Source organism: Juglans regia, chromosome 7 (genome assembly GCF_001411555.2).
Source record: "Juglans regia cultivar Chandler chromosome 7, Walnut 2.0, whole genome shotgun sequence".
In the NCBI taxonomy this organism is placed as follows: Eukaryota; Viridiplantae; Streptophyta; class Magnoliopsida; order Fagales; family Juglandaceae; genus Juglans; species Juglans regia.
In genome coordinates this window covers 16,485,774-16,501,483 of record NC_049907.1, presented here as the reverse complement: position 1 = coordinate 16,501,483, position 15,710 = coordinate 16,485,774, and the positions used below count along the sequence as shown (strand labels likewise).

General features: G+C 36.5%; 2 protein-coding genes across 2 annotated transcripts; one reads left to right on the top strand and one right to left on the bottom strand.

Annotated features, from left to right (window-relative positions):
• The first annotated feature begins 698 nt into the window (after nt 1-698).
• LOC109020618 (stachyose synthase-like) lies at nt 699-5,550 on the top strand. The gene is made up of 4 exons (XM_019003121.2): nt 699-2,162; nt 3,987-4,164; nt 4,303-4,670; nt 4,923-5,550. Exons 1-4 carry the CDS (start codon nt 699-701, stop codon nt 5,490-5,492), a joined length of 2,580 nt encoding a protein of 859 aa, XP_018858666.1. The 3' UTR covers nt 5,493-5,550.
• Nucleotides 5,551-5,699: 149 nt separating this feature from the next.
• Nucleotides 5,700-7,377, bottom strand: LOC109020617 (putative ubiquitin-conjugating enzyme E2 38). The gene has a single exon (XM_019003120.2). The coding sequence runs from the start codon at nt 7,183-7,185 to the stop codon at nt 6,070-6,072; it is 1,116 nt and encodes a 371-aa protein (XP_018858665.1). The 5' UTR covers nt 7,186-7,377; the 3' UTR covers nt 5,700-6,069.
• Between the last annotated feature and the right edge of the window lie 8,333 nt (nt 7,378-15,710).

Here is a 15,710-nt window from a genome sequence, read left to right as displayed (position 1 = left end):
TTACTACTATTTAATATTTTATTATTATTTTTTCATTATTTTTTCACTACTATTCACAAACATTCTCAATACTTCTCAACACTTTTTACTCGAATTTGAATATGAAATGTTTTTTTTAAATGTTTTTTTTAATAATTAAAGAAGTATTTTTTAATGATATTATAAATTTTTTATTTTTTAAAATTATTTATAATAATTAAAAAAATATATAAAAAAATTAAAAAATAAAATATACTATTCAAAAATATCTTGAAACCATTTTTTCGGTCGCTGTAACAGAGCTCCTTCCACAAATGAATGACAATTGTACTGATACTGACGATTTGCAAGAGATTTGGTATAAGTTGGTACAAAAACTTTCCGAAAGTGCAACATGAGATTTGAGATCATAATTTTTAAGTACAGAGAAAAACAAAAAACTGTAAAGCTGACCGGTTGGTTTCTCTGTCGTCAAGCACGCATGCACGCATCTTATGGGAATGAGCGATTAAACTGGAGATCAGACTCAGTACAGTTCTCTAGCAGCAGCCAGGCTCGCCATTTTTTCTATAAATATTCAGTACTCCTAGTTCCCATGGTTTACTCCAAAGAACACTTGCTTGCCGCCGGCCTACTTCACAATTGAATTTCGTAGTTATAGTTGCTCTCTGCATATTCTTCAAGTTTGATTCGTTTTCTTTGCTTGAAAATTCTTGTCCATGGCTCTTCCGAATCTATTCCCTCAGCGTCTTAGCGCTGCTGCTGATCCCTCAGATCAAACTAAGTCCGCCTCTAGATTTTCCTTGTCCCCAGACCGAAGTCTCTGTCTAAATGGAATTATAACCATTCTCTCTGATGTTCCCAAGAATGTGACCCTCTCAGCTTTCTCTTCATTGCCCCATGCAACGGATACAGACTCTCCTCCCCCTCTTAATATTCTTGAATCCGTTGAAAGCAAGTCTCAAAACGGGGCCTTCCTTGGTTTATCCGTTGAGGAACCCCATGATCGGATTCTAAACCCTATCGGAAAGCTCCTTGACCGGAAATATTTGAGTATTTTTCGGTTCAAGACCTGGTGGTCGACGATGTGGGTTGGTTCTAATGGATCCGATTTACAGATGGAGACCCAACTGATCCTTTTACAAGTCCCCGAGATAAACTCCTACGCTCTCGTTGTTCCTTTGATAGAAGGAAGCTTTCGCTCAGCAATTCACCCCGGCGCTAATGGAGACGTGGTGTTATGCGTCGAAAGCGGCTCGATGAAAGTGAAGGGTAAGACCTTCTCGTCTTGTGCATATCTGCACGTCGGGGACAACCCTTATGACCTCATGCGGGATGCCTTTGCCGCTGTGCGTGTCCACTTGGCCACGTTCAGGCTTTTGGGGGAGAAAACTCTGCCAAAAATCGTTGATAAATTCGGATGGTGCTCTTGGGATGCGTTTTATCTGACGGTGGAGCCTGTGGGATTGTGGCATGGCATTAAGAGCTTTGTGGAGAACGGGTTTCCACCACGGTTTTTGATTATAGATGACGGGTGGCAAAGCATAAACATGGACCATGAGTCCCCCTTAATGTACTCCAAGGATCTATCGGGACTTGGGTCTCAAATGCTTTGCAGGCTCAACAGAGTCGAGGAGAATGACAAGTTCGCAAAGTACCAGGCGGGTGCCATGCTAAAACCCGATGCACCAACATTTGATCAGGAAAAACATGACAAAATGTTCAGAGAAATGGTTGCCTCAGCAGAGAAAAAATCGAAGCTGAAGATAGAGACTAATGGTGATCATGACCCTGATCATGACGATCACTCGAGCCATGCAGATCAGGGAACCATCATAGAGTATTTAAACGAAGAAGACGGAGTAGAGAGAGGGGGTTTGAAGGCTATGGTGAGTGATCTAAAGACAAAATTCCCTAGCTTAGATGATGTGTATGTGTGGCACGCTCTTTGTGGGGCTTGGGGTGGTGTTAGGCCTGGGACAATGACTGGGTTGGATGCCAAAGTGACTTGTGCAAAATTGGCTGCAGGGCTCGAGAAGTGCATGTATGATTCGGCAGTGGTTATGATTGTTAAAGGTGGAATTGGGCTTGTGAATCCAGACCAAGCTGCAGACCTGTACGAGTCCATGCACTCATATTTGGCTGATGCTGGTATTTCTGGCGTTAAAGTGGATGTCATCCATGTAAGCGTTTATTATTATAATTTCCAGTACTTTTTTTTCTCTTTTTTATAAGAAAACAATTCTCATTGATACTAGAAAGTTAGAGACATTTTTCAAGCTAATTGGCTTGAGAAATAAAGTCTGGGAAACTATCCCACCACATAGATATAGTTTCAACATTCCATGCATAACGTGCAAGCTTATGAGCTACCTCATTTCCTTTCTCTATAAACATGTTGGACTACACATTCCCCAAACATATGTTGTAATTTCCGAATTTCCATCACAAGAGAGTCCCAACATCACAGCCGTGTCCCCATCTGACAGCCAACAAACAATCATTCTCTATTATTAATTTTTGTATTCCCATGTTTACACATAGCTGTAATCCTCTGAAAATGGCTAGTAACTCAATAGTTTCATATACTACATTTTCCACTTTACTAGCTGCCCAAACAATCTCACCTGCAGCATTTCGTAGAACCAATCCCATACCAGCCCTATTTAGTTCACCAAAAATTGCTCCATCAACATTGAGCTTCAGGAAATCAATAGGAGGGGGTTTCCAACTTAAGAACTCTATAGCCTTTGCTTTTGGAACCTGTTTAATTTCCTTAAACCTTCGTAACAGAGAAAGGGCATTTTCAACCACCTGTTTTGGTTCAATTTGCTCCTTATCATGCATCATTTTATTCCTTCTCCACCAAAATCCCCAGGCTATAGAATAAAACAAAGATAAGTCCCCTGTTTACCCTCTTTCAGCACTTTCAAAGCAATCTCCATTATAGTCATGTTCCCTTCCATCATATCCATCACAGGCACATATTATTATAATTTCCAGTACTTATTTGATCATTTGGGGTACAAATTTATTCACACCACAATGTTCAACATCAACTTCATCATCATCTACTACATGTATTTATGTTATCATTATGTCACGATCTTGTACTCTTTTAGATCTATTTCACAAATTCCTCCCAAAACGGTCACTAGTACCGTACTGTATGTATGGTAGTACGTGCTAATTTTATCAGTTATATATATATATATATATATATGTGGCATCTTTCATATAATAAAAGAAGGTTATATGGTATTTTTGGTATTCTCTATTAGGAAACAATGTGTTAGGCCTGTATGTGTGTGTGTATATATATATATATGTCCACTCAATTTTCAACTGTACGGTGCACGTAATTGACACTACGTCTGCATCACCATCATAATCATCATCGTCGTCGTCATCATGTTGTTTATATTGTGGTTTATTAATCATAGACAGTAAAGTTAATCGTAGATACGATTATCCTTTTGAAATCACCAATACTATATCAATTGACAGAGGATGGGATGCATATTTTTCTTGATTACTGCAGAGTATCTTATCAGGCGAGCACCCTTAATTTCTTATTATTCTTAATGGTATACATAATTTCTAGGTTAAAGATTGAGCTAATGGGGCTCTGTATAGGGTAAGAGCATTCAAATCAGTTTATTTTCTTTGCACAAGGAGGGTGGTAATTTCATATTGCAAAAAGTTAAAAAAAAAAAAAAATTAAAGGAGAATATTTCTCAGTTTTTGTTTTCTTATAATCTTAATATTCTAAACAAGCAAACACATACCTATGAATAATAATGCAACCTACGCATTGCTCTTCTGCAATTTTTCCTCCCAAACAGAAGTAATGGGCGGTCAAGTTTACCAGATTGAAGGAGTGCCCAAATCCAAATGTTGTGACTTGAAATTACTATCAGACTGAAAGGCAAAACTACAAATCTTAGTTATAATTATGAGATCCATGTGTTTTCCCCCTTGTGATCCCTGCTTTTCTTTTTCAACAGACTCTGGAGTATGTGTCTGAGGACCATGGTGGCCGAGTTCAGCTTGCCAAGAGATACTATGACGGCTTAAGCCAGTCCCTGAAGAAGAATTTTGGGGGAAGTGGGCTTATTGCTAGCATGGAACAGTGTAATGATTTCTTCTTCCTGGCCACGAAGCAGATCTCTATTGGCAGAGTTGGTATGTTCCTAGCAGAAAAAAGCTCTTGTATCATAAAATTGGATTCCAGAGGCATTTTGGCCATTAGAAGAAGTCTGCATTTTTAAGTGACTTTTCTTCCAAGCTCATTAATTCAGGTGTCTTTTGATGTGAGTGCAGGGGATGACTTCTGGTTTGAGGATCCAAATGGGGATCCCATGGGAGTGTGCTGGTTACAAGGAGTACACATGATACACTGCAGCTACAACAGCCTTTGGCAGGGGCAATTCATACAGCCTGATTGGGATATGTTCCAATCTGATCATTTATGTGCTGAATTCCACGCTGGTTCAAGAGCCATTTGTGGTGGACCAGTCTATGTTAGTGACAAAGTTGGACGCCATAATTTCCATCTCCTGGGGAAGCTGGTTTTACCTGATGGAACCATACTCAAGTGCCAGCATTATGCCCTCCCCACCAGAGATTGCCTCTTTCAGAACCCATTATTCGATGGCAAGACCCTGCTCAAACTCTGGAACCTAAACAAGGTAATTCAAATGCCCACAATTAACAAGTAACTAGTACTCATTTAGTGGAAAACTTACCAACATAATGTGAAATGATCAAAATACCTCATGTTTTAAACTAAATGGATACCACCCATTTCAAATTTGGAGTAAAAGGTTCAATTTTGTAACCTAGGCGTGCAGCCAAGTGAGATATACTAAGTGTAATAATTGCTAATCCTAATCTTGAAAACGACAAAGCTCATTGAACCATATCTCAAACGTTGGATGCAGTATTCTGGGGTGGTTGGAGTATTCAACTGCCAAGGTGCTGGATGGTACCCAAAAGAGCACAAGTGCATGGCATACCCACAATTCTACAAGTCCACAAATGGGGTGGTGTCTCCAGATGATGTTGAATGGGAGCAGAAAGACTTCACAGCTCAGTTCCGGAGCACCGACCAATTTGCTGTCTACCTTCAGAAAGCTGATAATGTTCAAGTGCTGAGATCCAAAGACCAAATTAGCATCACCGTGCAACCTACTTCTTTTGAGATATTCACTTTCTGTCCTGTCCAAAAACTAAATGGGAGAGCTAAATTTGCACCCATCGGCCTTGAAAACATGTTTAACAGTGGAGGGGCAATAGAGTTCTTGGAATATGGAAGCAATACAGACATCTCTACCGTGACGATCAAGGTTAAAGGATCAGGAACACTGTTGGCTTACTCAAGTGAGAAGCCTAAGATGATCATTCTGAACGGAGAAAAGGTGGAATTTGAGTGGTCAACCAATGGAATACTGCGGTTTGCAGTCCCTTGGATTGCTGGGGGCTTATCTGATGCCTTCATTTCCATAAGCTGAATTCATAGTAACGTCTGCCAAAATAAGCTGACAAGGGTTTGGTGTCTGGTGTCTTTGCTTTAGGAATATCTCTAATTCTTTCCTCTATACTTGAGTAAATGTTAAGCTATTGACTGATAAAGAAGTAATTCTCTCTCTCTCTCTCTCATTAATATACATAACAATCATTAACATGTAAAGCCAACAGACCAAAAGCAAAATAAAAACCATAGACAGCAATAATTTCTTTATGTACCAAAGTGTTTTTAGCCTTTATATAAAGTTGTCAATTACAGTCTGAGTTGGTAAATTATGTACCTTAATCATCTCCACCACAAAACCTACCCCTAGAAAAACATAATGGGTTCGGTCCTAATTCTTCATGGATCAATATTTTTCTATAATTTCTTATTTCAGATATTTTTTTTATAATTCAGGGAGACAGAACGTAAATATGGTATTAAATACAGTATGATTCTTGAATTACGTTCTGTCTCTCTCCAAAATATAAAAAATATTTCGAGAATAAAAATTATAGAGTATATTGATCCAATTCTCCCCTTGTTTAAGGTGATGCTGTACAGAAATCAAATCCCAATTATGTCCCCCCCTCTCTCACACTGACACAGAGCATTGCGAAGGAGCACCCCTTTCGAGAAAACTTCTTTTCGGCCGCATCCGCTTTGATTTTTCCACTCTTCTTCAATCCCAAGATCTTCGTTATTCCCCCGAGGACTTTCTTCGCAATCCCAACACCGCGCTGCAAATTCGCAACCTCTTGAGCTTTCGACGGCGGCGGCGTTTGTATTTCCACCTTCAACCGTTCGACGAAATTCCCCACTGAAGCCCCGACCCTATGAAAAGCAGTAACGAGCTCGGGATAAAGCTTCTGCACTGACGCTTTGAATCTGTCCGACACATCGATGCTCGTTGACGACGATGACGATGACCCAAAATCTCCATAGTACCCAACTCTCACGGCACCAGTTCTATAAGCATTACAAGCCCTTACTATCCTATTCCCAAGCTCCCTAAAATGCCTGGCCACAAATTCCTCGAAATTCCTCGGTGGCCTTCGGAGCAAAAAGAGCATTGTCTTGCACGATAAGATGAACACGTCCTCGTTATACGCCTGCGACTTCTTTTCCCAGATAGATCGACCCAGCATCCCGTTACCCGGTTCGTTAAAGTATGGTTTTTCGTTGAGAACCAGCGCTTGGATGGAGAGCAAGACCTGGAGCACAGTGGACTCAGACGGGTTCCACTTCTCGCTCTTCTTACCGGCCCAGGTGTTGAGCAGGGACAAGCACACCCGCCCGTTGGCGTACAGATTCGGGTTGAGCCTCATCCCGTACGAACGGTAATGGACCTGGGGCGGTCGAGCCGGGTAATCGGGTGGGAAGGCGAGGTCGAAGAAGAAGAGCCCATCGTGGTACGGTGTGCCGGAGGCGCCGACGATCACGGCTCTGAGCAAATCGATGCGCTTCTCGTAGACACGCACGAAGATCGACTCCGGGAGGTTCTTCTTTAGGATCCTCCACTCCTGCACGATCTTCTTGTGCGTCTTACTGTTCTCATTGACGAAGCAATCTCCGGCGTCCTTTTTGGGCCGGTTCAGGAGGAAGTAGGAGTGATCGGACTGATCCGAGACGACGTCGAATCGGCTGAACGATGCGCCCGTCACTTCAATCTCGCCGTTCTCAGATAGATCCATTGGGTAAGGGTTTCGAGTGTTTTTCTTGTTTGGATGGTTTAGTTAGGAGATTTTAAGAAAGAAAAACTTTTCAAATCATTCCCAATTACTATCTCACACTTCACAAAACACATTAATATCTTATGAAAAATATATATATATAGGTGTGAGATGTGAAAATAAACAGTGATTGATACATAAAATTCTTCTTTAAAAAAATATTTTTTATGACTCGGGCTAAACAAGAGTTCTATTGTTAAACTGAGTAATATTTTATACAATTATAAATTTTATAATGATGCGTAATTTTTTTTAAAAAGTAATATCTATTATTAAAAAATTAATTAATATTTTTATATAAATATTATATTTATCAACTTTTTAACAAAAAGTATGCAGTATTTATATACTTTATGACTGCAAATATCATTTTTCTAAACTGAAACATATCTAAAATGTTTAGAACACACTTAATAAAATGTTTATATGATATAATGTAATTTAAAAAATAAAATTTGAATTACAAATAAAATCTTAACATTTCAGTTATGTAAATGATATACTTTATACATTTGCTCGAGAATAAAATAACTCAAGATCCTCCTAATGGTTAGAAAATTAATGGTGATCCAGGGGCTAGCTCGAACACCTCATGTGTGAGCGGATGTTTTGAAGGGCATGTGTTATGGTTCCGTATAATTGCTTTCCGAATTAGAATATTTTCATATTGATTCAAAGAGTATGAGTATTATAATAAGAGAATAAAAGAACACTTTCATTTGGTAGCTTAATTATTTGGATTTGGAGTAAAAAACGAGAGAGTTGCTTGGATATGAATTTGGGAGATTAAGCGCTTTGATAGATAATATCGCTTCAACGCAATTAAATAAGAGTACGTAAAGATGTAATAAATAACATTTGAATACAAGTTTGGTTTAAATATAGAGAAATTTTATTTGTAATCCTGAATCGGAATTGTGTGTGTCGTCTCATTGATAAATGTGGATAAAAAGAAAAAACAAATTATCATTTTAAAAAAGATATTATTATAATTTTAAATTTTTTTTAAATATTATTGTATAGATTTGTATGAACCGTCTTTATTTGAGAAATGTACGTAGATTAACTCTTATATATATAAATTCCGTACAAATATTTTATAAAAAAGTGAATATATCTTATCATAAAATATGCGAAAAACTCAATAGTTAATAAAATAAAGATTTTATTAAACTTTAATAGATTACAAATTGGTATCTAATCACTCACAAAGCAGCTTTACATTTAGAGAGACGATAAGACCACCAACTTTTTTTTTTTCGCCTAAATCAACATAAGTCTAAAATTTGATTAGAATCTTAATTTTTGACTATAATATTAATTTTTGACTAGATGAGTCCACATTGGACTAGCCATTATAAAGTTAAAATAATAATATAATATAATATTTTTTTATTTTTTATTTTATTTTTTGTAAATAAAATTTATATATTTTTTAGATCTTCATGCTTTTGTAGAAATAATGTATCTACTCTATCAATCAATAGAAATAATATGAATGCCATGCATGTTTTACCATTCAAAGAAAGAGAGAAGTGATTAAATAATTAAATATTACTTTTCATTATGAATAGTAACTAGCCATATTTGAAGAGAATTTAAGATTTACTATTCATCAAGTCTTAAACTTTAGACCATTGGCTAGTCCAATGTGGAGACTTTTTCTCACATCTAGCTAAAATTTAAACTTGCATTGACATTTGATTAGTCCATTGTCAATACTCTAACACTTCTAATATAAAATATCACTCGTTACAAAGTTTTTCCTGCAACACCACGTTCATAATCTGAATGAGACATTCCTCCATCCAGATATGCTCTCCTAACAATGAAATAGCGAATATAATTTAGCAAATTGATGTGTAGTCAAGATTGTTTATCTATGAATAATGCTATATATAATCGTAAAGTGCACAAGCGTCGTGCAGTCGTTTTAAAAAATAATAAGATTCACCATTAAAAATTAATTTTTTTTTACGTAGATTCCATATATATTCATTTTTTTAAACGTGATTGTGCAGCACTTACACATTCACGACTGTAATTATCATTTCTCTCTTCAAAAACAACCTTTGAGAAGCCTAGATATATCAATGCTCTTCTCAACGCCATTGCTTCTGCAACTACTGCAAGTTGTAATTTAGCATCTATGTTGCAGCACAGCGAAGCGTGGACTTCTTCGGATCTCTAATTAATTAGTTGGTAGGGTAGGTTTAAGGAAGCAGGTAGATCATTAGGCATATAATTAGTGACTTCTAATTGTATAAATATATTTAAAATTTAAACTCATTTATTATTTTCAATAACAACATGATATGAGTTTAATATGAATGCAATTCATGTATCTATTGTCATGTATAGTTATTTTTTTGTCTTAAATGTTCTTTTTCATGCAGAAGATGAGTAAAGTTAGATTATAAAGTAAGGAAAATGAGGTTTACCATCAGTTTACTACTTACCAATAAAAAATACATTTTAGAATTATAAAATGGTTTTTATAGTACTGTTTTGTCATTCTTTTTATTTTTTATATTATTATTTTTTTATTTTTTTTATAAGAAATGGCTTTCATCTATATTGCATCAAGAATTACAAGAGATCTTATCAACCCAAATAACATGGGTAATAGACTCAGGTACAGAATCCGCCTACACAATCAAATCATCCACATTCCATGACATTCTAGCTAACTTATGAGCAACACAGTTACCTAATCGATTAACATGTTGACATAAACAAACATAAAAAAGAGACATCAATCTTTTAACTTCTGAGACCAAGTTTCCTAGGCGTGATGCAGTTTGTGATGACTCTTGTTGCAGATTGTCCACTAACAACTTGCAGTCTGATTCCACCATCAGCTTTGCAATACCAGATTGGAGACATAATTGAAGGCCCCTTAGTATTACCACTAGCTCGACAGTTTCTGGTTCTTCAATATGGAGTTTTACCTTACTGGCTCCAAAGATAACATCCCCTCTTTCATGATAACATCCCCTCTTTCATCTTGAAGCACTGCTCCAATCCCTGTTTTCTTTTGACCAAAGAACAAAGCTCCATCAATATTAAGTTTCAGAAAACTTGCTGGAGGAGGACCCCAAAGGCAATTATATTTGGCCTGGTTTGTGCTTTTCTGTTAAGAGAGAGAAACATAACCTGAACTGAGAAGGATGATCAACAACTTGTTTAGTAGAAAAAATGACGGCATCATGTAACTTTTTTTTCCTCCTGAACCAAAAACCCCATGCTATCAGGAAAATTTTTTGCAATTCCTCTGTTGTATAAGTATTGTACACATGTTGGATTAGGTCAATGAAATAGAGAGCTTTTGGGATATCAAATAGACTAGGCAAATGACCTTTCCAAAACTCAACCAACTGAGAACAAAAGACAATGGCATGGCCCAAGTCTTCAACCTGCTCAGAACACATACTGCATTTGGGATCAAGGTCAACATGTCTCTTAAGCAGGTTTTTTGTAGCAGTTTGTATGCACTTCGAACACTAAACTCACCACTTCTCTCTTCACTCCACATCCACCTATCTTCATACCCCACAGGACAGATAACTATTCTCAGAATCTTCTCTGCTAGTATTGGATTGAAGAGAGCTCGTACCTTTTTAGTATCCCACCATCTAGTTTCCAAACAAATGAGAGAATCCACATTTTCTGTTATTCTTTCATGCATCTCTACTCTTGTTTGTTCATGAAGCAAGTTCCTGTAGCCTGGAATCCATAGATCATGCCAAACCCTTATACTCTTTCCGTCCCCTACTCTCCTTTGACATCCCTGCAAAAGAAGGGATCTTGTTTCCCATATCCCTCTCCAAGCATAGGAGGGGTTGTGGCTAAGCTTTGATTCCAAAAAATCTGTTCTAGGAAAATATCTTGCTTTAAATACTTGATACAACAGGGAGCCAGTTTGAGTAACAAGCATCCATCCTTGTTTTGCAAGAAGAACTGTGTTAAACAGTTTAAGATCTTTGAATCCTATCCCCCCTTGGAACTTAGATTTGCACATTTTCTTCCAACTGACCGAGTGGATCTTTTTATTATTATTAGTTTTGCCCTACCAGAATCTAGCCATCAAACTCTCAAGATCTTTAAAGAGACAATCAGGTAATTTAAAACAACTCATAGCATAAGTTGGTATGGCCAGAGCCACTGCCTTGAGTAACACTTTCTTTCCTCCTTGCGAGAGTTGTTTTTCCTTCCAACATTGCAATTTCTTCCATACTCTTAGGCTTGATTTCAGAGCAAGTAGTAGACTTCTTCCATCCTATCATTGGAGGCAAGCCCAAGTATTTTTCATGCTACTGTATAGCGCTTCCACCCCACATATTTCTAATGTCCTCTTGCATAGTATCACTTACATTTATGCTGAACACCATATTTGTCTCTTCCATATTCAGTTTTTGCCCAGATGCCAACTCATACCTCTTTAAAACAATTTGTAATTCAAGGTTAGTAAGCACATCAGTTTTACAAAAGATGACACTATCATCAGCAAAAAGTAAATGGTTTATAACTGGAGCTCCTCTGAAGATTCAAATCGCAGGTATCATTGTGGCCATAGCTACTTGTTTCAACAACTGAACCAGTCCCTCAATGCATAAGAGAAATAGATAAGGGGACAAAGGGTCCTCTTATCTCAACCCTCGAGTTGGTTTAATGCACCCTTTTGGAACACCATTCAGCAAAACAGAGAAATAGATTGAGGAAACACAATACATAACCAAGTTGATCCACCTTGCCTCAAACCCCATTTGAAACATAGTCCTTTCCAAAAAATCTCACTCAACTCGGTCATAAGCTTTACTTATGTCTAGTTTAATGGACATGTAGCCTTTCTTTCCCCCTCTTTTGTGTCTTAGAAAATGAATAATCTCATAAGCCACTAAAACATTATCTGTAATTAATCTACCTGGCACAAATGCTGATTGTGATTCAGAAATTATCAAAGGTAGAATAAGCTTCAATCTGTTGGATATCACCTTAGAGATAAGCTTATAGAGGACATTAAACTTGTAAGGCTCAGTCTGTGAGTCCAGACCAGTGCGCGAGAGGCCCAGCCTTTTCTTGTATGTATTTCGGAACGACGCCGTTTTGGGTAAGCAATTCCTTCTTCCTCAGCTCCCTGATTCTTTCTCCCTCTTTTCTCTCTTTCGATTTCTGGTTTCCCCCTGTCTCTCTCTCACGTTACCCACATTCACTTCCCGATTTCATCTTTCCTTTTCGTTTGGTTTGTTTTCGTGAGTCCAAATTCCATGCCCTAACTTTTCTTCATTTTCTTTTCCCTCACTTTCGGTTTTCTCTCAAAGTCGAAGCCTCTCTCTTGCGTTCCTTCATCTCTGCAGTTTAGCGTCTCTCTCTTTAAACTCGTCTCTTCTCTCCCTCTTGCGCAGTGTCGTCATCTTCAGGTATCTCCCTTTCCTTTCAAGTCGACACCTTTCCTTTTATTTTTTGATTTTTTTTTCTTCATTTTATCCTCAGTTTTCAATGCGCTGCCGCGTGGGGTTTTTCCAGGTGTTGTTGCTATGTTTTCTCTCTACTGGTGGTTTGACTTTTAGACGCTCACCCACTCTTGCTTCTCTTTTGTTCTCTCCCGTCTGTGAAGTGGTTAGTCTACTTGCCATAGTGTTGACGCCGAGCTCTGTCAAACGGGTAAGGAAACCGAGTGCTGTTTTACATTCCTTTTTCATGGTTTGAATTCGTGGCTTTTGATGTTATGATCATTGGAAAATCTCTATTGTTTATAATTAAATTTGGGTGCTTTGTAATCTGATGGTGTTTTGTTGTTGAAAAAGAATTATAAAGGGTGGCTTTTGGGTTTTGAAGAGGTGGTGTGGGAGGAGTTTTGAAATTGTGTAATGTTGTTTTGGTTAAATTGTTGGTGGTTGCTTGGGGTTATGAGCTGCTGAAATGAGTGTGAATTATTGATTATTTGAGTTGACATTGGTTTTGGTGGGCGTATAGGACAATATCAAAATTAGTATATGGTATTTTGGGTTGAAGTGCGGGCTGTCCAGATTACTATATGGTTGTCTTAGTGAGTTGTTTTTGCTATAATATGGTTTGAGATTTTGGGTTTTAATTATTTAGATGGAAGTTGTGTCAATTGTATTTTAACACTTAGTGTATGTTTATTTTCTATCAATAGGTGACGAGATTTTTAGAGGTCGAATTCAAGACATAGATAATATGCTGCAGGAGTCAGGTAAGCGGGGTTCCTATGCTAGGCTTTATAAGAGTTATTAAGACTAAGGTTGACTTTCTGAAAACTTTGCATATTTTATGATGAAATGAGAACTTGGGAAAACAAAACCAACCTCAGTCGTTTATTTGCATACTCATGAAATTTGTGTGGATAAAAGAAAAATATTTTTTAACATGCATTGTGTAGACATAAGCTAAATTTTGTTATGATGTCTCTGAAATCTGAAAAAGAGCGATATTTGATAATTCTAAAAAATTGTGCATTTATTTATAAAGGTGCTCCGACTTTTGTTTTTAGTATGTAAGAATGACCTGGTTATGTTTTGGTACTATGTTCTATTTTGATATGACATTTGAAAACCTTTGGCATGGTGTACTGATTTTGTATTTGACTCTGTCTCAGATCTGCTCTGCTTTGTTTGGGTTGGTACCAACTTCTCTGTCTCTGAGTGCACCCACTTTGGAAATAAAATGATTTTATTGTGGTCTTTCACTTGTGCACACTTGAGGCTCCGAGAAGAATAAGGGAAATATTTCACCTCTGTCTCTGTCCGGTTTGGCCACCGGGGTTAGCACAACCCTACCACGGGGGTCAAATATGGTCTCTGCTCTATAAGATGCTCTGTTTTGATGTGATGATGATGCTCAGTTTATGTTATGCCAAAGTATTAAGGGTTTTACTTGTCTTAAAACCATCGCTCTGTTACTTTTGAAAACATATTTTGTTCTGCATGATAACTCTGGAAAATATTTTGTTCTGTATACTGTATTTTGTAAATGCTCATGTTTGCACGCTAGCATATATCTTCTGCTTAATGAGTTGTTGATAACTCACCCCCTATCTTCATAATATTTTTCAGATGATGTGGAGAGTCCAACTGAGGACCTGGATTAGATTGGTGAGCATGATTAAGCTGAGAAAAGGATGTAGAAGAAGGAATTCTGATGTCCTTTAGTTTTAATTTCTCTTAGATTTAATTATATCTTGGGTTTAGTAAGACTTATGAAATTATTAGTTTGGTTTGTTATGACTATCGGGAGATTGTGGACTCCTTAGTTTATATTTGCTGCGGTAATGACTTTGAGGAGTTTTCAATGTGGTTATTTAGAATACATGAAATTGAGTTTTGCTAATAAAATTTTTTGGAGATTTATTTTAGTTGTATTGGGAAACATATTTTTAAGTGACAGGTAGTAATTCTCCAAGCCACCCTGGTTTGGAGCGTTACAAAACTAATGGACCAAAATTCAGCTACTTTAGAAGGATTGTGCTTTTTAGGAATAAGACAGATAAATGTATGGTTTAACTCTTTAGGAAAGACATCAGCTACGTTTGGGTAGTGAGAATAGCTGAAAAGTGTTGTGAATATTTGTGAATAGTTATGAGTAGAGATTGAAATGAGTTTGTGGGTCCCATTGAAAGTATTTTGAGTTGTTTGGATGTGTGAATTATGTTGAGTTGTTGACTTCTGGATAGGTAGTTGAAAAAAGTGTGGATCTCATAAATATTATAGTGATTTGATTTTTACTAATAAATATTATAGTGATTTTTTAATATTAATAAATATTGTAGTGATTTTATTTTATTTTTATATATAATAATGATAAATATTATAATGATTTTATTTTTAATTTATATATAATAGTGATAAATATTATAATGATTTTATTTTTATATATATAATAGTGATAAATATTATAGTAATGTTATTTTTTATTTATATATTATAGTGATTTTATTTTTTATTTATATATAATAGTGATAAACATTATAGTGATTTTATTTTTTATTTATATTTAATAGTGATAAATATTATTGATTTTATTTTTTATTTATATATAATAGTGATATTATTTTTTATTTATATATAATAGTGATAAATATTATTGATTTTAATTTTTATTTATATATAATAGTGATAAATATTATAGTGATTTTTAGAAAGACTTTAATACGAAAATGGTTCATTGCGTTTGGCATGTGGAGTATTTCTAATAATACGAGAATACTTGGAAAGTGTTGAGGTATGTTTGCTATCTAAACGTAGCCTAGAGCCTCTAACACTGCCTGAGTCAAATAAGATCCTATTGTATTCCAATGCTTTTGATAGAAGATAGGGGGCATACCATCAGGGCCTGGGGCCTTTGTTGGGTGCATTTGGGCTAGAGCAGTATTAACTTCTGCTGCAGTATATGGTTTGATCAGCTCTTCATTCATTTGATTTGTAACTTTGTAATCCACCTTTGCAACAGACTCGATATGGTCCCTC

Bases quoted from the DNA above. Each gene is read 5' to 3' on its own strand.
- LOC109020618 (XM_019003121.2), top strand. From the start codon at position 699: ATGGCTCTTCCGAATCTATTCCCTCAGCGTCTTAGCGCTGCTGCTGAT. The intron at 2,163-3,986 runs GTAAGCGTTTAT...CTTTTTCAACAG, and splicing joins TTAAAGTGGATGTCATCCAT to ACTCTGGAGTATGTGTCTGA. The intron at 4,671-4,922 runs GTAATTCAAATG...CGTTGGATGCAG, and splicing joins AACTCTGGAACCTAAACAAG to TATTCTGGGGTGGTTGGAGT.
- LOC109020617 (XM_019003120.2), bottom strand. From the start codon at position 7,185: ATGGATCTATCTGAGAACGGCGAGATTGAAGTGACGGGCGCATCGTTC.